This window comes from Thalassophryne amazonica, chromosome 21, assembly GCF_902500255.1.
Source record: "Thalassophryne amazonica chromosome 21, fThaAma1.1, whole genome shotgun sequence".
Taxonomy (NCBI): Eukaryota; Metazoa; Chordata; class Actinopteri; order Batrachoidiformes; family Batrachoididae; genus Thalassophryne; species Thalassophryne amazonica.
The window spans coordinates 23,233,348-23,257,481 of NC_047123.1; the positions used below are offsets into that span (position 1 = coordinate 23,233,348).

Sequence of the window (24,134 nt, forward strand, 5' to 3'; positions counted from 1 at the left end):
ACAACAACAGTGCTAAAACAAAATAAAAATCCACTAGACAGGCTGTGGAGCAGCACAGGTACGCACAACAACAGTGCTAAAACAAAATAAAAATCCACTAGACAGGCTGTGGAGCAGCACAGGTAACGCACAACAACAGTGCTAAAAATAAATAAAATAAAAATAAAAATCCACTGGACAGGCTGTGGAGCAGCACAGGCAACGCACGACAACAGTGCTAAAACAAAATAAAAATCCACTAGACAGGCTGTGGAGCAGCACAGGTAACGCACGACAACAGCGCTAAATAAAATCCACTGGACAGGCTGTGGAGCAGCACAGGTAACGCACGACAACAGTGGTAAAAAATAAAATAAAAATCCACTGGACAGGCTGTGGAGCAGCACAGGTAACGCACGACAACAGTGGTAAAAAATAAAATAAAAATCCACTGGACAGGCTGTGAAGCAGCACAGGTAACGCACGACAACAGTGCTAAAAAAAAAAAAAAAATAAAAAATAAATAAATAAATAAAATAAAATAATAAAATAAAAATCCACTGGACAGGCTGTGGAGCAGCACAGGTAACACACGACAACAGTGGTAAAAAATAAAATAAAAATCCACTAGACAGGCTGTGGAGCAGCACAGGTAACACACGACAACAGTGCCAAAAAAAATAAAATCAAAATCAAAATCCACTGGACAGGCTGTGGAGCAGCACAGGTAACACACGACAACAGTGCTAAAATAAAATAAAAATCCACTGGACAGGCTGTGGAGCAGCACAGGTAACACACGACAACAGTGCCAAAAAAAATAAAATCAAAATCAAAATCCACTGGACAGGCTGTGGAGCAGCACAGGTACGACAACAGTGCTAAAAAATAAAATAAAAATCCACTGGCCAGGCTGTGGAGCAGCACAGGTAACGCACGACAACAGTGCTAAAATAAAATAAAAATCCACTGGACAGGCTGTGGAGCAGCACGACAACAGTGCTAAAAAATAAAATAAAAATAAAAACGAAAGCGTTGGCAAGCTAACTAGCTTGCTAACGCTGATGAAGGTTAGCTGATAAAAGAGCTCCGTCGCGATGCTTCGACCGTTAGAGGTCTTCTTTAGGCGTTGGAGCACGGTGAAAAAGTAAAAAAAAAAAAGTAAAAAAGTCTTGAAAAAGACTGTTAATTCAAAGAACTCAAACAGCTCAGTTCAAACAGCTAACAGATACAGTTATGAAGTAATCCTTCAAATCCTATAAAGTGAAATCATTATCTGGAATCCGGATCACCTCCAAAATTCAGTGGAGTCTTCCATTCCCTAATATCGAGCTGTGGTGCAAATTTGGTGAGATTCCCTGAAGTAGTTTTGACGTAATCCTTCAAAGCCTATAACGTGAAATCTTGATCCAGAATCTGGATTCGGATCACCTCCAAAATTCAGAGGAGACTTACATGCCCTAATATCTATCTGTGGTGCAAAGTTGGTGAGAATCTGTGAAGTAGTTTTGATTTAAGTAGTTTTGACGTAATCCTTCAAAGGCTATATAAAGAGAAATCTTGTGCCAGGATCTGGATCCGGATCCAGATCACCTCCAGAATTGAACGGAATATTCCATGCCCTAATATCTATCTGTGGTGAAAATGTCATCAAAGTCCATGCAGTAGTTTTGATGTAATCCTGCTGACAGTCAGACAAATAAATAAACGGTGAAGATTTTATCACGTCCTTGGCAGAGGTGATATAATATATAAACGACCATATCTCAGGGACGAGCTGAGATATTGAAACGCACTTTTCTGCAGGCACTTGTGCTCTCCTGGGGCAAACAGACCTCTTATGTCAACAACATCATACGGTGACATCAAGTGAAGCCGGAAAAATTAGCCGGCGCTGCAGTCATCCACGCTGGAGTTACACAAGTAATAAATAACCTTCGTGAATTCTCTCCCTTCTGGTGTTATTCGGTTGCAGGATCTGCAGTGTGTTTTGCAGCAGCAAAGAGCAGACATGGACTGTGCTAGAGATACTCTGAGTGCGATGTGCAGGTCACATCCCTCTCAGGAGCTGTCGCGTCTCTCCTCTGTCCTCACCTCCATTGCAAAGAGAACAGAGGCTGTTTCCCAGCGCTGCACCAGGACCAGAGGAAACCTCCAGGATGGACTACAGCTCCACTTTAATGGTAAGACATGTTTGGGTACATTATATTCTTTTGCATTGGATTTAGGCTGCACAGACTGTGTCTGTCCTTTGGGAACTTTATTATTTACACTGCTATATATTTTAATTGGGTAATCTCATAATTACCTGACTAAAAGGCAGTTTATTACATGATGCACTGTGATTAGTTCGTGGTAGTGGTGATCAGATTTCATGTTGATTAGCCTACATTTTCCCCCAGAGTACTCTCAAACCGCCCACTACAACTCACACTGTCTAGAACACTTGTGTACACTTTTTTTTTTTTGCCTGAGACACACACCTGTGCCTCAGAGAGTTATGTCGCCCTCATCGCATCTGTTCTCGTGGGAGTCATTTTCCGCTTGTTGCTGGGGCAACGCAGCGCCGCATCTCATGGACATGCCCACACACCCCATCTGCCTCGACACGTCTGCTCTTCTCGTGCTGCTGTCGTTTGGAGTCGGCCTTCGTTTTTATATCTTTGATCGTTTTTTTCCCCACACACACCGTTTTTCATCACTTTCCGCTCATCTCTTCCTCACCTCAGAGCTTGTCCAGCGTTACCGCTCCCGACTGGATGATCTCAAGTTGGAGCTAAAAGATTGTGCGAACCAGTCGGGGGATGTTGCCGCCCTTGGATCCAAATTGCAAAGGCTGAAGGTACTGTTATGTAACTGATTCGGGCTACTCACTTCGAAAAGAAAGCACTTTTCACCTGTTCACCCTCCAACATCCACAGGTGTCAGCAGAGCATACGTCGGAGGGCGAGGAGCATCTGTCACAGATTTGTGAGGAAGCTGAGAGAATCAAACTTCACCTCTCCAAAGCTGGATCAGCGCAGGTCCAAGAGTGTCTCTTGTCTTGTCGGAAAGAGTGGAGGAGCTACGTGGAGAGGTTCTCTGAGTGCCAGCAAGATCTGGAAACGAGTATTAACCTTCTGGAGAAGTAAGCTCTCTGAGCTGTTTTGGTTTGTATTTCAACAAAGGAATTCAAAAATGTTTTAAATGATGTTCTGCTCTGTAGCTTTGAAGAGCGCGTGGAGGATATAGAAGAATGGCTGAAGCAGACGGACTTTGCTCTGAAGACTAATCCAGTTGTTGAGGCGGACGTCCAGCAAGGAGCTCATGACGTCAGCAAAGATCTGGCGAGGCTGGAGAAAATTTACGACGAGCTCCTAGTAAGAAGGTGTGTGTAGATCTGTTAAGGCCAATGATCATCGATGCTGTACCACTGTTATCATCTCAGCTGTTAAAAATTCTGCTGTTATGTATTGCCGGTTTTAAGAGACTCTGTGGAGCACCTCTGCCAGGAAGCTCAATCTCTGTCCGAGGCAGGACGGGGGTCAGGAGGAGAGCTGAAAGTGATGTCCCAAATCCAGATGGAGCACCAAAACCTAGTGAAGGAAGCTAGGGGAGAAACTACGAGGCTGCCAAGAGGAGTCAGGCCTTTGGGAGACTCTTCAAGGGGTTTGGGCCTGGTTAGAGGAGATCCAAGAGCGACTGGGCACAGCAGATAGCACCATGGGGTCAAAAAAGCAGTTGGAGCAAAGACTGGAGACTGTCCAGGTGAGAGAACATGAACAATGAAATTAAAATCCGATTTAACAGCAAGGTGTTGGAGAGGTACAAGAATCTGTCCTGATGGCGATAGTGCAGGAATCCATAACATAATTCTATTAGGCCCAAATCTGTGTCTGTTATATGTTCTTGAGTTAGTCTGTGCAGCAAAAAACTCAAAAACACACATAGATAGATTGTCCTTTTTTCAGGTAATATGTACAATTACCCGAAGATCTACAGTAAGATTTTTCTAAGCAAATTGTAACTCTGTGTATGTTTTTAACAGCACAATATAAATCTCACTGCTCACAATGGAGGCACTCGGCTCATGGTAGCATTAGTACGTTAGCATCACATTATGTGATACCTGTTAGCATCACGTTATATGATGCTAGCAACTTTTTGTGCTAATTTTAACCAATCAGTGCCATGTTATATGATGCCTGTTAGCATCGTGTTATGTGAGACTAGTGGGTTTTCAAGGTAACGTTAACTCTTTATCATGTGACACGTCTGTTTTCATGCCAGTGTTAGCCGGTTAGCATAAAATGTACTGCTAGCAAGTTTTCAAGACATGTAAACCATTAAATCCGTTTTGAATCAGTGCTTTAAGGTGCTCCCCTCACTCAGATTCTCTGTCTTTTTTAAAGCACATTATGAATCCCGTTGCTCATAATGGAGCCACTCATGCTAACATTAGATACAATGTCACTGCCTTGCTGCAGTATCTAACGCCAAGATAATTGCACAACATATTATATAAAGACTGTAACATGACTAAAATAAGGAAACAGTGCTGCAACACAATGACAGCGTCAAATGCAGTCTTTCATCAAGACAGCCTTTACTAACGTGGAACTGACGAGGTGATGGATGGACGCTGGCCCTGCACTGCATGCCACCAGACTTATCTACGTGACTACGTGCTTACCTCAATAATGAACTTTGTTTTGATGCTATTTTAGTTTTGCTGTTTCCTGTTTCTTCAGCTTGGTAAATCTTTGTAAAAACTGTTAGAATGGCCTAAACAGTGGGTCACCCCTCTAATTCTGGTCTGCTTGAGGTTTCTTTCTCAATATCACCAGAGGAGGTTTTTCCTTACCACTGTCGCCTGTGTGTTTGTGTGAAGGCTCTCAGTTGTCCAGGTGGTTTCACATAGTCTATTATGTCGCCTGTGTGCTTGCTGTAGGGGTTGGTAAGGTGAGACCTTACTTGTGTGAAGCCCCTTGGGGCAGCTTTGCTGTGATTTGTGGCTATATAAATGAAATAAATTGAGTTGAATTAAACGTATATAATTTTGCTGGAACTTGGAACATGTATCACAGTAATTGCTCGAAGGAAGGACTAATGATTCAACATATTATAGACACACTTATTGGGTGTGCTCAAAATAATGTATATTCTACTTATTAACTCATACTTAATAAATATAATGACTATAGAAACCTATGAAAACAGTTAGCTATTGTTATTTGGGAGATTTTATGGATTTAATTAATTGAATTTTATTATGGATTATGATCACGTGGGTTCTCTCTGGGTGCTCTGACTTTCTCCCACTTCTAAAGACATGCAGGTTTGGTGAATTTGACACTTTAAATTGATGTTAGATGTGTGTGTGAGTGTGGATGTTTGTTTGTCTATATGTGGCATGACGATAGACTGGTGTCCGGTGCATAGTGTACCCTGTCTACCATCCTATGACTGCTGGGATAGGCTCCAGTACCCCGTGCCGTGGCATAAGCGGGGTATAGAAAATGACTCAATGAATTCATTCATTTTATAAATTTACTAAAATATATATTTTAAGTATTTTTATTTGGGGAAATTTAAGATAGATTAAGGTGGATTTATCCATGGTGATCATGCTAGTATTGTAAATTTCTGTAATAAAATAGGAATTCCGTATGGAATGTCTACTACAGTTTTGCAGTAAACACAAGAGGGGGCTGTTTGCTTTCTGAAGTTTTTCATCCAAAATTTAAGGTGTAATTCTCATCCCTCGTGTCCCTGCTTTGCTGTAACAGGATATCCTACTGCTGAAGGGGGAGGGGGAAGTCAAGCTGAACATGGCAGTGGGTAAGGGGGAGTTGGCGCTGCGCAGCTACGGTGCAGCCGAACAGCAAGTGGTCCGTTCTCAGCTTCAGGAAGTGGAGGATGTGTGGGCAACGCTGCTGGTCACAGCCATGAGCTGTCACAGGTAACCGTGGAGACGGCCGACCTCAAACTATCACCCTGCAATATAATCACATCATTTAAAATTTCCTATTAAAGACTTGATCATTATCACATAACCATTCGTGATTGTGCACGTTATACCCTTGGGTGTTATAGAGGTCATTTTCCTGTGTGCCAAAAGCCTGTGTCGAGGAAACAGAGCGTTTTCAGCGTAACGTCTCAATGCCATTAATAACTATTAACTTAAGTATATAATGAGACACATTTGTCTCATTTTGTAACACTGATTGATCTGTGCAATTTCATGCTTTTTGTGTGTCAGTGCATGCGTGTATGCATGTGCATGGCTGTCTATATGCGCACGTGTGTGTATGCAACTGAGCACTTATGGCCCCTCCCAGAATAAATTGATCTCATTAGGGACTAAATGGTGGATGGCAAATGGTGAGTCATACACGCAGCGTGTTTGTGTTTTAAGGGGAAATGGATAACAGGAGGCAAGAGGCAGCAGGTGTCATCGTATGTTTGTATGTGCAGATGATAAATGATCTGTATATCTGTTGAGTTTTTCTGTCTGAGCACACACTCTCACACACTGATGCTGCCATACAAGGTGCTCAGCTGCACACCGGGAGCAATTTGGGGGTAAAGATGGTCATGGGTTCACTTCGGTCTGATGGCTCCAGACCCGGGATGAGATCTGAGCCTGATGAGACCCAAATATCAGTCAGTTTAGTCGAGACATTGACAGTTCTTCTACTGCATCCGGGGCCTCTGCCAACAGAAGGATGGATCATAGGTGCACCAGTTCATAAACCCTGTGGTTCTAACTGGATCATGTTTTTTTTCTCACAAATAGGATAATTTGTTGGATTAACAGATTTTTCATATAAATATTAAATAAAATATTGTGAAATCTGTATTCCCTGCGATTATCAGAGGATGCACAGGATTACTGGAGTCAGTCAGTGAGTGGTGGAGTCCACAAAAGTTCTGTGTGTAATTCCATAAAAGCTGCTCTGTATTCTGCTCTCAAATTTTGGGTTCTGATGGATACAGTTGAGGACCAGTGAACCTCTCGTTTTAGGTCAGGTTTGCATCTTTTATCATGCAAAATGACCATAGCATAAAATAAAGTAAGACAGGCCTGTCAAGTTGCTCATGAGACCACTGTTTTTTCTTATGTTTGTCAATTACACGATTATATGATATGAATTATATGTCTTCTTGCAGTCGATTGGAGTGGACGGTGTCTCAGTGGGGAGGATACTTGGATAGTGCAGCCCAGTTGCAGTGCTGGATGGAGGCTGTAGAGCGAGAGGTGTGTTGCCCTCTCACCCCACAACCAGGTCCCAGAGAGAAGGCCTCCCAACTGGACAGGCTGAGAACAATGCTGGCTGACATGGAAGACCACCAAGTTGCGCTATCCAGCCTGGAGGAAAAGGCCAGAGAGCTCTTCAAGAAGACTGGCGATGCCAGCTTTAACTACGGTGCTCGTACCCAGTTACAGGCGCAGATTGATGACCTCACAACATTAGTGGAGGTACAGAAACATCATGAAACTGCGATGACTTAATTACTTAATATTTCACCAACAAATGAAAATAATTGTGTCGTTTCTTTAGGAGAGAGTACACTTGGCTCAGGCTGTGGTGCTGGAGCACCAGGGATACCTGGAGGCTGTCAGGGAGCTCACCGATTGGCTAATGTCTGCAGGGGAGGAGCTACAGCATTGGTCTGATACATCAGGAGACTCTGCTTCTGTCAAAAAGAAACTATCAGAAGTGAGGGTAAGACAGAGCATCAGGACACAAATACTCAAATGCAACTCAAGTACATTATTTGCTACTTTTCAAGGAAGTCCTTATAGCAGTGTCAGGGTGTGTGTGTGTGTGGGAGGGATTTTGTATAGGTGTACAATATGTTTGTGCAAAAATGATATACCATTCATTATGGACGGAGTTTTTGAACAGTGGGTAACCTTCAAAAAAATAGTTTCAACGCTGATTAAACACATCTGGGAGGGAGGCTGATGTGTTCTTGAGTAGCAGGTAGTAAAAGCAATCACATATCATTATGCAATGGACATTAAGTGGGTGTAGGAGTTATTAAACTGTCACCTATCTCCCACCTAATGCGCTTGTAACCTTGAGACAAGCCCTGGTGTGTCTACATAGTGACTTTAAAAAGTTTCCCTATTGATTACTAATGTGGTTAGTTATTATGATTCAGTGATACAATAATGTATGGTTCTGCATGGCTTTGACATTGGATTAATTCTGTCCAAAGCTGAGCCACTTAACATTGGCTTACACAAAACCATTCCACCGTGTTTGATGTACATTAGCTCCAAAGTACTATGTATTCAGTAGAAAGATGATATATGACTTCATATTAGTGTGGAGTAGTAACCATGCACGTATCTCTAACCAATTTCTCGGAATAAGCAGTGGGCCTGTGATATTAATGTTTAAATGATTTTTCTCAAAATGTAATCATTTTGTCATTACCTGATACTCAATCATTCCACCAGATTTGGTCCAAATCTGAACAAAAGCCTTCGAGTTATTTTCTTCACACTCCAACAGAGGGACGGGTGTGCTGGGCTGAACACAGTAACACCTGTGTGTAATCCTGTCAGCTCCCTCAAATGACATGAATCCATATTATACCTCATATAATAAAACTATGTATGGCACAAACTATTTAAAATAAAGTGTGTTGAATCAGTTTCGACCACCTTTTATTTTACACTGTTTTAACAGACTTATAATATGCTGACAAATGTTTTGTTTTGGCGTACTGTAAGTGTAAAACTGGCAAAAGCATCAAGCATCTAAGACGTGTTATATGTGCGAAACTACACCCAGTATGATCTTAAAGGTGTTTTTTTTCCAAGTAATATGTTGCTATGGCAACTGCTTGGTGCATTATATGAACATAACTAATCAAAAGTGACTCCTGTTTCGAAGGAGAGTAATTATGTGGAGTTTTAGAATTGATGCAGTACCCCAGTCTCTCCCAGTACAGTTTACTGCCTTTAAGTTGTTCAATTACCTCACGAAGGAAAGGTAAAATAACTGGAATCAGTGCCCACTCTTTCCCCTTTATAATGAATCTGCAATTACCGACGAGAAGAAATGTGTGACAGAATATTGATTTGCATTTATATTTCACACGCGGGTCCTAATTATCACATTATGAATGTGTTTGCAGAGTGTAAAGCCTTTTTTTGATAAAAATGGAAATATAATTCCTTATATAGACAAGGTGCTACTGAGTAATTCCCACTGTCACGTTCATGAGCTCAAGGTTAATGTTCATATCATGCCGCTCCCATGCACTAAAATGATCAGGTGCTGGTTTTTCCCCCCATTTATAGTCCCTGTATGAGCTCGCTGAGATCGCATCACACTCAAGTGCTTTTGCACCATCTGTCTTCCAGGTGCTACATTTCCAGGCGATAAGAGATGGAGGTGGTAAAGCCGGATGGAGAGGAATAATTAAATTAGGAAAAGAACAGTGAGAGTATTGAGATAGTGAATTTAAAACTACATGTAGATAAGAACAACCAAAGAGAAGACGGTATCAAAGAGTACACAGTAAAGATAGAAAGTCGTGAAGAGGGAGATGTAGAGATAAAACCTCTTTAAATAGAATCAGCCGCACATCCAGATGCTGCCGTTTCCGTAGCCACGGTTACTGTAGCAACTTTGTCTCCTGTCTCCTCTCCCCGTCTCCAAACCCTGCAGGAGCGCGTGGAATGCCAACTCCGAGAAGGCCGCGAATATCAGCAGTCGGGTGCGTCGGAGCGCTGCATCCACAGCCGAGCACACGGCGGCAGGCGGCTGCGAGGCCATGGACCGACAGCTGGTGGCGCTGTCCCAGGCTCTGGAGCAATGGGAGGGAGCTGCTCTCCGTGCCCGGGACAGCCTGGAGGAGGCGCTGGCCGCCGCCGGCCGCTCGGAGAAGGAATACGACGGCCTGACCGCTCGGCTCGAGGAAGAACTCAAAGAGCTGGATGACCGGTTGAAGGTTGGAGCCAGGAGCTGATTCGCGCAGAAGGGCGGAGCAATGGGGAGGAGGCGTGGAAGGATGCAGCTGGCTAAGGTGCTGTTCACAGAACATCTGTACCATTTACTCTTCATTACCTTTAAAATAACAGTGTCGTTCAGTTGAATTGACCCATTGTGATGCCGAAATGCTGCCACGGCTGCTGCATTGTTCAGAGTTAATTTCCAAGAAAGTGATTAGCGTTATTTAGTGGAAAGTGCCCACAGACGCACGCGCCGCGCACACGTAGCATCCCCTGCATTAATTTCGTAATTATCCTTTCTGTTTGCAAATCCTAAAAACAGATTAGTTTGTAAATCAGCTTGCCGGGATGACGGGAGGAGTGACAGCCGCAATCCAATCACTTTCCCTCCTTTTCTGCGCTCATCCTATCTTTACCCGCAGAGCGCCGCTCCCCACCGCTATCTCTCCCTCCCAAACATTCTCTTTCCTCTCTGTCCCCCACTTGTTTGAACTAAAGCGCGCCCTCTGTCTTCCTCAACTACCAGGGGTCCGATTCTTCGATGCCCCTCCTCGTCACTCCCCGCCCTCCCTGTTGCGTCGATTCCGGCCTCTGCGGGATGTTTCAAGTTTGACAGTTTCTTGGTATTGTCAACACTCCATCTGTTCCTTAAATCTTCTCCAGCCTGTATTTCTGTCCAGTTTTTCTTTTTCTCAATTTAGAAGCTCTCAGAGAACAGAGGAGGAGTCTTCCCCCTCCTCCTCCTTCTTCTCCTCCTCCTTCTCCTCTTCTCTTGCAGCCTGTTCCTGTGTCCAGCCTTGTTGCGTTATGCGCTCGTTGTGTGTGTTTGAACCATCCTGCATCTGTGAACGCTGACAGCTGAATTCCACTGGGAGGGAGAGCGAGGGAGAGACTGCAAGGGGGGGAAAGCATGTGGAGGAATAAGTGCAAGGAGTGGGTGGAGGGATAGATTGTAAACCAGTAAAAAGAAAAAAGAGAAGGAGGGATGAGAAAGTAGCAGAACGCGAGGTGGAGGGAGGGGAGCAGAGAGCAACGAGTCCAAGAAATGAAGTGGGGGAAGTGTGAGAGAGAGAGAGCAGACGAAGGGAAGAGGAGGAGAGCAAATATTGTGCGGCTGTGCAGAGAGGAGAGCGCATGAGTGCGAGTCGTGCGCTGTAATGAGTGAGAGTGTGGTGCGTGTGAGGGAAGGAGGGGAAGGTTGTGTATTGGTCATACGTCAGAGTTTTTCATGACTGAGGGCAGAATTTGAGGAGAGCGGGAGAACGGTTATCTGCAGCTCCTTCCTGCCGCACTCCCACGAAGCCCAGAAATGCTTCTGTGCGAGCCGCAACGCGAGGACGTGTCGGCGCACCGAGGAACGCGAGAAGACTGAGAAGGGCCGAGGCGGGGCGCGAAGGGGAACGCAAGCCGTCCTTATCGAATGGTGTCTGCACAGCTGTGTACGCTGAGCCGGCGGGCGTTCTGTTCTCCGTGTTGTTTATTCAGGATACGCTGGAGGGCTTGCAGAGCGCCGAGCCCAATGGCAGAGAAGTTGAAGGGCCAGTTGAGACGAGCTGGTGCGATACTCCAGGGACCTTGGCTCGCAGTCTGAACCGGGTGACTGGCGCTCATCAAGCAGCACAACAGGTGAGACGAAGCTTCTCTTGAAATTAACACCACTTCCAAACAGCACGGCAGAAGGCGAGGCATGTCTGAGTAGGTGGGTTAATGCACAGTTTTACGTGTGTGTGTGTGTGTGTGTTGCATTTCGTGTGCATCAGTCCCACAGAGGTGAAAGGTGAGGAAAGCAGAGAGGCGCAGATCCATGCGGTTGCTAGCAGCATTTGTTAATCTTCACTCTACTTTCTCACTGTTTGTTGTTGTTGTTGCTGTTCTTCAGTTAAATTTGAAGCAGACCTGAGTGTCATTTGTGGAAATCACTACATTTAGAAGTCATCTCACTCACACACACACCACACACACACACACACACACACACACACACACACACACACACACACACACACACACACACACCACACACACACACACACACACACACACACATGCCCACCCCGCCTTTCCCCAGTCCATTTGTCTTCACTGTATTTGCTGGACTCTATGGCTGCTTTTGAACCCACAAGTAAACCTGTGTTCATTTAACACTTGTTTGTGAACACATCATGCAATGCCTGCCAAAAAAAAAAAAAAAAAATCGTACATGCAAGAAAAAAATGTGGCATGCAAATAAAATAAAATAAAAAACAGGCAACTTAACACTTGTGAACACACTATGCAAACCCCTTGCCAAAAATAAAAACATCAAACAAATGGTCCAGTTTAGCACTGTTTACAAACACACTATATAACCCCTTAGCATGCAAAAAATAGTATGTTGCAAAAATTAAAAAAAAAAAAAAATAGTGCAAAAAAAAGCCAATTTAGCAACTTGTTTGTGAATAAACTATGCAACCCCTTGCCAAAAAATAGTGCATTCAAAAAATAGTGCATGCAAAAAATAAATAAACAATTGCATTTAGCACTTATTTGTGAACACAATGTGTAACCCCTTGCCAAAAAACATTGCATGCAAAATAGTATGTGCAAATATAAATAAAATGCCAAATTACCACTTATTTGTGACCACACTGTGCACCCACTTGCCAAAAAATAGTGCATTCAAAAATTAGCGAATGCAAAACATAGTATGTGCAAAAAATCAAAAAAGAAAGAAAAAACTAGTGCATCCAAAATAAATAAATAAATAAACATTTGCCACTTAGCACTTATTTGTGAACACACCTGTGTAACCCCTTGCCAAAAAAGTGCATTCAAAGAAATATGCATGCAAAAAAAAAAAACACTTATTTAGCTGTTGTTTGTGAACACACTGTGCAAGACCTTGCCAAAGCGTGCATGCAAAAAGAGAGTATACATGCTCAAAAACAACATACATACAGTAGATGTTAATTTGTTTATATGCAAATGCATACCAGCAGTGAATGATCTACTCCATTTCCATGCACGTAGTAACTCGTGCACAGCTTATTCATTGACGGACAACCTCAGCACGGTCAGTTGTTTTGGAGTTGCACTGGTGGCTAATTGGCTTTCGTTGACAGTTGATGAATGCTGAGATTTTCCCCGATCGCTTGGCTTTTAGTGTGTGATAAATTTGGCCCATTTGCTCTTTGCACCCGTCTGGATGAGTGCTCCATGTGAACAGGGAATGTCAGACGTACAAGAGGGAAAAGCAGGGGAAAGGAGTTTAGGATAGTTACAAGTAGCTTCCCCTCTTTTTTTTTTTAGCTCACAGTAGATTTTCACTGTCACCCGTCATAAAAAGCTGCACCCTTTCTTGCCATCATGGCATAATTAAGCTAAACTTTATGTATTTTCCCAGTAAACTGCGTGTACTTGCGTTTGGTGTGAGGAAATGTGTGTTTTTTTGCTGCTTATGCCGCCACTTTATTTGGAAGGTACTTTCTTTCCTCATACAGTTTGAACGTCTTGTTTCCTCACTGGCATCCTTTCCTCATCACTCTCCATGCCCCTCCCATTTCACCTTAGACTTGTACCAATTAGAGGATGTTTTAAGCAAATTAAGGTCTTGCTTACTTTAATAACTGTCTGCATGTCATATGGAATTGTATCGGAAGTCAGTTCATTACTGACTTAAATGTGACTGGTAGTGGGTTGTGCACAGGACACGGCACTGACCTGCACATTTCAATGTGAGGTTCACGGTCTTGCTATCCAGTACGTTTTAACATGAGCTCAGAGAAAGCCAGGGATTGATCCACTGACCCTTTGTTATGGACAATCCCCCCAACTTACTCCTTGATTTCACATCACCCCTTATTTTTCTTCAATTACTATAAGAGTTCTGCTTTGCACCTTTTCAGCGAGCTAACGTAGGTCATCACATGTCCTAAAAACAGATAATGAATTTTGTTGCTAAAATTGACCCTGAAATAAAATAGAAGGGCACTCTCAAGTACAGACCTCCACCAAGACCAGCAGCCTACTCTTCTGTGTTTTAGTACTTTTATTTCGGCACACAGTGATTGAATTAATATACCTCCACTCCTAAAAATGTATTTTGTTCCATTGGATCTGAACTTTATCCTGATCTGTTGGTATTTCTACACATTTCAGATATTAATACTATAAATATTCCTTTGTCTCCGTAATTAACCGTCTAATATTTCCTGTGATATTAATAACAAGACATCAGGTGGATGTCAGAAATCTCTGCTGTTCACCAAGGCTTGATGAGGACTCAAAATAAAAGATATGTGAGGGAGGTGATGTTCTAGTGGTTAAGCGTTGGGCTTCAGACCAGAGGATCCTCTGTTCAAACCCCAGCCTGACCAGAAAATCACTAAGGACCCTTGGGCAAGGTCCTTAATCCCTGAGTTGCTTCTGATGTGTAGTGAGCACCTTGCATGGCAGCACTCTGACATCAGTGTGCGAGTGTGTTTGTGTGAATGGGTGAATGCGAGGCATCATTGTAAAGCGCTTTGAGCGTCTCATGCAGATGGAAAAGCGCTATATAAATGCAGTCCGTTTACCATTTATGATTCACATTGTCACCTGGACTTTATGTGCATCCGGATTCCACAACACAATACAATAATTGCATCCTGATCCAGAATGGTCCGACTGATTTGATACGTAGTTCAGAAGCTGAAAAAAAATAGTGTCTTCCTGATCTTCGTTTTACATCATAATGTCGTATCCTAGAAGTAGTTTTGACATATTCCTTAAAAGTCTACAAAGTGAAATCTTAATCTTAGATCACCTTCAAAATTTAATAGAGTCTTCCATGGCCTAACACCAATGTGCGGTGAAAATTCTGGTGAAAATCCATGAAGTAGTTTTGCTGTAATCCTTCAAGGCTATATAAAGTGAAATCTTGATCCAGAATCCACATATGGATCACCTCCAAATTCCAGTGCAGTCTTTCATGCCCTAATATCTATCTGTGCTTCAAATTGGTGAGAATCCGTGAAGTATTTTTTTTTTTTTACATAATCTTTCAAAGTCTACATAAACTGAATCTTGATCCAGAATCCGGATCTGGATCCGCCTCACCTCCAAAATTTAATGGAGTCTTCCATGGCCTAATATCTATCTTGTCGTGAAAATTTTGTCAAAATCCGTGCAGCAGTTTTAACGTAATCCTGCTAACAGACAGACAGACAGACAGACAAATAAATAAACACCGATGATTTTATTACATCTTTTGCGGACATAAATATGTTATTGCCTGTCTGTAGTGTAGGTATAATAAGTTAAAATTTTATTTATAAAGCACTTTCAAGATGACAAATTTCAAAGGGCAAGATTATCAAATTAAAGCAAATACTTGAACAAATTTAAAAGAAAAGCCGTACACGTCATACATGAATTCATTTAAAATAAATTAACAGGATTTGATTCTTACTCAGCCTTTTCTGTGTGGAGGTTGAGAGTCTTCTTCCCATGTGTTCGTGGGCTTCCCCCTTTCTTCCACCTCCAAAAACATGCAGGTTAGGTGTATTGGAAACTCTGAAATTGACCATAGGTGTGAATGAGTTTGTGTGTCTGACCTGCGATAGGCTGGTGGCCTGTCCATGGTGCATCCCGCCTCTCACACAGTGACTGCTGGGATAAGGCTCATTTTTGCAACGTTTCGTGAATGGAAATGAGGAGTCTTAGCCACCTCTCTGATACACACACGGTCACCCAGTGACGGTGTTAATTGGTCGGCCAGATGTCTCTGTCCAGCAGGACCAGTAACAATCATCTCAGTCTTATCTGGGGTCAAAAGCAGAAAATTAGATGACAGCCAGGTTTTTTTAATGCAGTCAGACACTCCTCCAGTTTTGCAAAATCGGAGACATTACCGACATAAACAGACGTGTAAATCTGCTCATCATCAGCGAAACGGTGAAAGTCAGTTGCATGGCTCTGTATAATGTGACCTACAGACCATGTTTATGGATAATGTTACCATGAATGCTTTTTTTTTTTTATGTTGGAGAAGAAATATATATAATCTGCTTGAGTAGTTAATCTGTATTTTTAAAATAGCTAAATTATTTGTTTCACATTTAATTTACAGTGATATAAAACAGCTGGAGCCTGTTAGTTTTAAATGATTATTGATTATCAGTTGTTGACAGTTAATTTTCTGGCAGTTGATTAATCCAATAATTATCTGAATGTCTCAATCTTATGTCAGTTTTTGATTACGTCCGCCAAGTGTGTGATAAAATCAAAAACTTCTATTTCATGGATTCTCACCAAATTTGCACCACAGATAGATATTAGGGCATGGAAGACTCCACTAAATTTTGGATGTAATCCAGAACCGGATCCAGATTCTAGATCAAGATTTCACTTTATATAGGCTTTGAAGGATTACATAAAAACGTTGTACTTCATGGATTCTCACCAAATTTGCACCACAGATAGATATTAGGCCATGAAAGACTCCATTAAATTTTGGAGGTAATCCAGATCCAGATTCTAGATCAAGATTTCACTTTATATAGACTTTGAAGGATTACGTTAAAAAAAAACCCTTCTACTTCTTGGATTCTCACCAAATTTGCACCACAGGTAGATATTAGGGCATGGAAGACTCCACTGAATTTTGGAAGTGATCAGGATCCGGATTGGCGGACTTCAGAAATCTCTGATTGCTGTTGTTCTTAATAAAATCGTCTTAAATCCGAATGTCAAAATGTTGTTTTCAGATTCTAAGTTGGATTTCCTTCCACTACGTCCCCGTCACTCACCCCTGTCATGTCACCTCCATCACATTCACATCCTCTTTCAAATGCCGTCATTCTGTCATCCCTTGTTCTCTCCATTTTGTCACCCATGTGAAGTCTTGCTCCACTCATATGTTCCCTCTCACCCCCCCCCCCGCCCTGTGTTGTGTGCCCCTTCATCTCCATCCCCCACTCTTCCCCTATGCCTCGAGAACCATTTCTTCCACTTCACCCACTTTTCCACTGCTCCACCTGTGCGTTTCTCACTCGTGCTCCGGCCTCTGTAATATAACCTCCTTCACATACGCTAAGCGTGTTCATTTATGTCCTCCTGTGCCCCCAGTCTCAGTCTCCGTGCATCCAGGGAGTGTCAAAATAAGGAGCGCTTGTTGGAGCAAAGGTTCCGTGCAGCTCTGAGAGACTTCCAACAGTGGTTGGTCAACGCCAAAATCTGTACTGCCAAATGTTTCGATGTGCCGCAGAGTGTCGCCGAGGCCACCACATCTCTGCAGAGAGTCCACGTAAGAAACTTCTTCTTTGATTTATTATTATTTTGTATTCATTGCAACAGAATTTTCATGCAGGGCTGAGATCGTTCACATTATTTTCATCAATTGCACATTAAAGCTACAGTGTTCAGGATTTAGTGTCCTCTAGTGGTTAGGTTGCAGATTGCATCCCACTTTTACCTCTTTGGTGACAGTGTCATGCTTTCTTGCCTGCTGTTGTGATCAGCAATATGTATGATTGTCCAGTTGTCAAACTTTTTATGGACATTCCTGAACCATCCTGTGAGTGCCAGTGTTCAGCAGGTGGCAGTGCATCACATGATAGGTTCCTTTTCATGTGGATGGAGAAACAATGTTTGGAACATGGGTGTTTCAAAGATTTTGAACCTTTTCAGAAGTGTTCAAGTTTGACATGATTAATTTGTAACACTGAGAGAATGTTTGAAGTGTAAGAGGATAGCATTTATTAGATTAGTATTACCCATCTACAATTTTGGTGTACAAGCCCTATGTGCAGCCCTATTACCAGTGCAGGAAATATGATGGTGGTTACTTTTATAGGTGTCTATAATAATTTTCATTTCAAAACATATTTCATTTTCTTTTTTCTTTGTTAAAAAATTATGTGTGGCCACAGTCCAGACTTTGGGAATCATTTGTATAGAGGTTAGAAAGGCAGGCTTGTGACCAGAGGATCCTCTGTTTGTTTCCTTGTCAGGAAAACCACTAAGGGCCTTTTGTCAAGGTCCTTAATCCCAAAGTTGGTCCCAGTGTGCAGCTGAGTGCCTTGCATGGCAGCACAAATGACATGGTGGTGTGAGTGTGTGTGTCCTGTGTGTATGGGTGAATGTGAGCTATTAGGGGTGGAATGATACACTAGCTAATCGATATGATACATGTTAATACACATATTGCATTTTCATGCATATCATAATGTTGTTTGTTTCATATTTGTACATATTATAAGCCATTTATCTTCTGCAAGAGGTCATTATTTCTTCCATGCAGTAGTTAACTTTTTACAGTATCACAATACTCATTTCCAAAAATTATATGGCTCGATACAGGCCTGACGATATGATTAACACGATATGTGATGTATTGTTCCACCTCTGTGAGGCATCAGTTTAACAGTGTTTTGATCATCTTTATCAGATGGAAATGTGCTATATAAATACAGTCTATTCACTGCTTTAGAGCCACACTAAAGCCAAGGTCAAATCTGACCCAGTTTGGTTTTGTGCTTTTAGGAAGATAAACAGTCAGATGACACAAATCTTCTGAAAGTACGGTATAACAGATACGGTGCATCTAGAAAGTATTCACAGCGCTTCACTTTTCCACATTTTGTTATGTTACAAGCCTTATTCCAAATGGATGAAATTCATTTTTTCCTCAAAATTCTACACACAATACCCCATAATGACAATGTGAAAAAAGTTTTGTTTTTTTAGATTTTGTAAATTTATTTTAAAAAAAAATCTGAAATCACATGTGCGTAAGTATTCACAGCCTTTGCCATGAAGCTCAAAATTGAGCTCAGGTGCATCCTGTTTCCCCTGATCATCCATGAGATGACAGCTTAATTGGAATCTACGTGGGTTAAATTCAGTTGATTGGACATGATTTGGAAAAGCACACACCTGTCTACATATAAGGTCCCACAGTTGACAGTGCATGTCAGAGCACAAACCAAGCATGAAGTCAATCAGGTCTGTTGGTAGAGTGGGCCAGACGGATAGCCACTCCTTAGTAAAAAGGCACATGGCATCCTGCCTGGAATTTACTAAAAGGCACTTGAAGGACTGTCAGAACCATGAGAACAAATTCCTGTGGTCTGATGAGACCAAGATTGAACTCTTTGGTGTGAATGCCAGGCATCATGTTTGGGGGAAACCACCCACCATCCCTACAGTGAAGCATGGTGGTGGCAGCATCATGCTGTGGGGATGTTTTTCAGCAGCAGAAACTGGGAGGCTAGTCAGGATTGAAGGGAAAATGAATGCAGCAATGTACAGAAACCTGCTACAGAGCGCTCTTGGCCTCAGACTGGGGCGATGGTTCATCTTTCAGCAGAACAATGACCCTAAGCACACAGCCAAGATATCAAGGGGTGCGTTCAGGACAACTGAATGTCCTTGAGTGGCCCAGCCAGAGCCCAGACCTGAATCTGATTGAACATCTCTGGAGAGATCTGAAAATGGCTGTGCAACCGATCACTGTGCACCAACCTGATGGAACTTGAGAGATGCTGCAAAAGAGGAATGGAGAAAACTGCCCAAAGATAGGTGCACCAAGCTTGTGTCATCATTGCTGCCAATGGTGCATCAACAAAGTACTGAGGCAAAAGGGTGTGAATACTTATGTAGATGTGAGTTCTTGTTTTTTTTTTTTTTTTTTTTAATTTGTAAAAAGTAAAAAAACAACCTTTTTTCATGTTGTCATTATTGGGTGTTGTGAGCAAATTTTGAGGAGAAAAATGAATTAATTTTGGAATAAGGCTGAACATAACAACTGTGGAAAAAGTGAAGTGCTGTGAATGCTTTCCAGATGCACTATAAATGTAACAATCAATTTGGTTTCATGAAGAAAATGCTTAGACACGTCTTGATGCCACTGTTGAGTGTCCTCCTGGTGGGTTTGTCGTAACTGCGAGACCTGCTGCAGGCTGGATATGTTCAAATTGGGCATATAGCCAACTGGGATAAGAGAAAGCGCCACAGCATGGCATCTCTGCCTCTCTTCAAAACATCTCTGTCTGTGTGCATCTTTGTTTGTCTGAGAAGACAGTGAAAAGTTGGCAGGTGTAACAGTCTCTCAGACTCTCAGAGCACCCTGGGGTCCAGGCTAGGTGTCAGGTGTTTGTGGTTAAGGTAGACATCCCACATCCCTGCACCAGACACTTAATTACCTCTTAGACACCTTAGACACCTGACCACATCTGACCTCCTGAACAGTCACCCAGGAGATGTCCTCCTTGCTTTGAGTCGAAACAGATCATCTGCAGTTACAGTGTTCAGCTTGATGTTCATATTTCTATTCAGACGTCAGTGGAACAATAAGACTGTTTAAAGACATAATCTTTTTTACTGCTTCATTTTGTCAAACATGAAAGGTCGCCATGAACGGAAATGACTATAGACAAGATCTAGTGCACTTCTTTGAGCTTTCTGGTGTAGCTTTGAGGATGAGAGGGAATGTCACAGTTGAGGAAGGAGGAATGGAGAGGTGGTTTATGTATTATTTATTATTGACTTGGTGAGGAATGTGGAACAATGTTTCCACATGGCTGACCTCCAGGAAGGGGGCGAGGAGGACGGGATCATCTATTGTGTCATGCTTAATTGGTGGTGAACCTCTAATGTGTGCTCGGGAATAATCGTAGTATTAAATGTGAGAACAAGAGGGGAAACGTGAAGGGACAGGAAGCGGATGCTGCAGAGAAAGAGATGCAGACTTTGGGGATGCATGTGGCGTGTGTGTGTGTGTGTGTGTGTGTGTGTGTGTGTGTGTGTGTGTGTGTGTGTGTGTGTGTGCGCGCGCGCAGAGCTGTAATGTGTGTAAGTGATGTGCTGACTGCACAGATGGCAGAGCAGTTCCCACTGTGTTACTGTCATGGGCTCAACTCTGAGTGAGCGAGAGAGGGAGGGAGGGGTGAGTGTCTGCAGTTACATTAGCTGGGGGTGTCTGCAGCGGAGCGACGTAAAAATAAATAAATAAATAAATAAATAAATAATCAGGCGTACTGACGAGGTCTGATTGCTGCCATAGGTCAAACCCCGCCTTCTGCGCACACGTACGGACTCAGCAATGGCGTCTGATTTTGTCATTAAGCTGTCAAGGATTCTCTGACTATTTTTGGTGTGTCCGCTAAAAAAAAAAAAGTTGCATGATGTCGCCAAGTCGGTTTCTTTATTATTTTTTTTTTCCTGTTTTCACTGTCACACAGTCTCCCATTTATGTGTGTCTTATTCATTAAATAGCCTCATTGCTTTGTCTTTGTATCCCCACAGGAGTTCCTGAGTGACACGGAGCACGGCCAGGCCAGACTGAGTACAGTTGGAAACAGCGGGGAGCTGCTGATGGCCGTGGTGTCCAAAGACAGGCTGGAGGGAATCAAGACCAAAGTGGCAAATGCAAGAGAAGACTGGAAGAGCCTCATGACAAGTCTACAGATGAGAGAGGACGTACTTAAGGTTGGTTAACAGTTTCTGAATAGATGCTGCTTTGAAGGTCTCACGTCCCTCCACCAGAGCCAATGGTCCTTTTTTTTAATGATCTGTATTTATAGCTCCATTCATTACAGGACAGTGATTGGATGCAGATCGCGCCCATAAATATTATAAATATTACCTAATTGTTTTGTAAAGATCAATGTGATTTTTGTTTTTCCTAGAAATGATAGAAAATGTGTTTTAAAAAATTCCTGGATGTGCTCCTTGATTTGGATTTCCACCTAAATTTAATTTTAAATGAACTAACATTGTTAATGAAGGGACATCCTCCTAAGCATAAGTAAAAATGTGGTGCTGATAAAGATCATCAGCTCCTCCCTCAACCAAAAAGCTGCTGCTGACAAAAATTCATCAAAATCCATCTTTCGCTTTTTTTGACATGCAGTAAGGCACATATCGTGTTTTTTTTATTTTTTATTTTTATTTAAGAAAAATTAAAAAATTTTGTCAGAATAGCGCTGAGAGGGTTTGCAGAAATGTTTCATCTCAGTGTATCACTCAATGCTTTCTTGAAGAAAAAAAAACACGTCTTGTGAGACATTTCTATGGCAACAATAAACAGCAAATGATTAGCTAATAATCATGCAGTGAGTAAAAAGCACTCACCATCAGCATGAACCAAGTGTCTGTCCAATCTGCTGTCACAATTTTTTTTTTCTTTTTGGTCTCTGTTGTGATTTTGTGTGACAAATCAAATGAGTGTTGACACAGAACGCAAACGTTTTCACCCTTCAGAGCTTTAGCTCCACTTCACCGTGAAGCTGTAATGGGCGATGCAACAGGCAAAACTGGCACTATGCCGAGAGTTTTACCACACAGAATCCATGTTGTTGATAATATAGCTTGATTATTAATGAGATTCAGGGCATATTCAGTGATTTGGAAATGTTTCTGATTCCATCTCCTGACGGGTCTGAATAAAAAAAAAGATATAAGTCCTCCATATGCGCTGTGGCCCGTTGGTGCATCGCTTACCTCTGGATTCCATAACATAATGTGGATGAGATATATACCACTTTCCCTCGATTGGACACCAGTCTGACACAGGTTTCTGCCCCAGGTGCGGCCAATGCCAAGTTACACCTGGGTGAACTGAGACTTGTCTAAGGACATGGACAAATAGCTTCACTGGGAATCAAACCCAGGTCTAAATATTGGGAGGCCAGCCGCAAAGTGATGTTTTGTTTGATATTTTTGTAAACCCCTTGAATTAAAATTGAAAGCCTGAACCACAAGGACACCTTGATTGTTTCATGTCAAGTCCATTATGTTGGTGTACCTGCCAAAATTACAAACATTGTGTTGCTGTCTATGTCTTTATGTGCCTGACTGCCATTGTTTGATGTCAAATTGCCAGAACTTGCAGACTCAGATGACAGACTTTGAAGTCAGCGCTGAGCCTCTCCAAGATTGGCTGAACAGCACAGAGGCCAGAGTTCAGGAAAGCAGTGCTCGGCTGCACGACCTCCTAGCCAAGAAAGAGGAGCTCAGCAAATTGCAGGTATTGAAGAATCCAAAATCTTGTTTCTGACTTAGAGTCACATCAGACTGGGTTACATATATATATATATAATTGCTCTCAGTATTGCTAATACTGTATTGGTCCAAATATAAGATGGCCCTGATTATAAGACCACTCACCCGCCTATCTCGGCTTTTAGTGCTTACCAGTCGAGTGAGTATAAGAGAACTTGTGGAGAACTGGACATGTCCAAACTTGTCCTCTAACACTCCGAAACGGAGGTGTTCCTTTGTCTTGCTTCATCAGCGAATCGGTCGTGACGCGCGAAGCCTCCGCACGGCTTTCCATGACAAAATCTCTTGTTAAAAATGAAATCTGCCGGAAAATGGCTGATGTCCAGCTCTTGTGATAACCAGAGAAAGAGCACACGACGGTCTCGTATCCACAGAGCCATCAGCTTAGAAATGATCCAGTGGTTTGTGCCGCGACGTCATAGCTCGGAGCGCGGCGCACCGACCGTCCTTAAAGGGGTCCTTAAAGCTGTAGTTAAAGTCCTTATTCTCTGTGAAGCCTGTAAAATTTTCACCGAAAGCCAGATACATTTTTCGAATGGTTTCCAGGTGCCAGTCTCTAACAGCTTCTGAAAAAATTCTGATGGAAAAAAAGTCCTTTTCATTCCGCCATTTCCAGACAATGAAAATCCGACGAGGGGGTAGGACCACTCCTTCCACAAGGCGTGCTCACAGGCGAATGATGTCATTGACAGGCATGGAAAAAACTCACGCATGCGCACGAGGGTTCAAGCATGTCTGACGTAAAAAACATATGAATGAAATCCATATGGTTTTTGAAAAAAATAAAAAGGACCGTTACTTTATGGACAGACCTCGTATGCAAGTAAAATTTACTTAAGAATTCTTCTTGTAAAATTTACTTGGAATTTCTGAGTGAAAAAATTTGCCTAGGTTTTTTCAAGTAAATATCACTCCAAATTTTTTTCAGCGCAGATTAAACTGCACCATCCCATGAGGCAGCTGGAGCCTCGTAACCTAAGAAGAACTTCATGGGAAAATTCAAACAAGAAAGCAGACATGCATCAAAACTGTTGTGGCTATGTACAATTTTTTTATTTTATTTTAAAGTTATCTCGATCCGTTTTAAAAAATTTACCATTGCAACATTGAAATTTTTGCAGCATGCATGGATATGTGCATATGCATGATCAGTAAACATTTAGGTCAAAAGACATGT

General features: G+C 42.3%; 1 protein-coding gene across 1 annotated transcript in view; it reads left to right on the top strand.

Moving 5' to 3' along the window:
* syne1a (spectrin repeat containing, nuclear envelope 1a) overlaps positions 1–24,134 on the top strand; it is a 218,844-nt gene that overhangs the window by 73,275 nt on the left and 121,435 nt on the right. Inside the window, 19 exon segments of the mRNA XM_034162578.1 lie at positions 1,955–2,162; positions 2,709–2,821; positions 2,901–3,106; positions 3,185–3,346; positions 3,446–3,572; positions 3,574–3,726; positions 5,748–5,920; positions 7,132–7,441; positions 7,524–7,688; positions 9,651–9,689; positions 9,691–9,928; positions 9,931–10,013; positions 11,420–11,449; positions 11,451–11,480; positions 11,482–11,532; positions 11,535–11,560; positions 17,021–17,198; positions 21,200–21,382; positions 22,779–22,922. Coding sequence (XP_034018469.1) covers positions 1,955–2,162; positions 2,709–2,821; positions 2,901–3,106; positions 3,185–3,346; positions 3,446–3,572; positions 3,574–3,726; positions 5,748–5,920; positions 7,132–7,441; positions 7,524–7,688; positions 9,651–9,689; positions 9,691–9,928; positions 9,931–10,013; positions 11,420–11,449; positions 11,451–11,480; positions 11,482–11,532; positions 11,535–11,560; positions 17,021–17,198; positions 21,200–21,382; positions 22,779–22,922 — 2,619 coding nt within the window.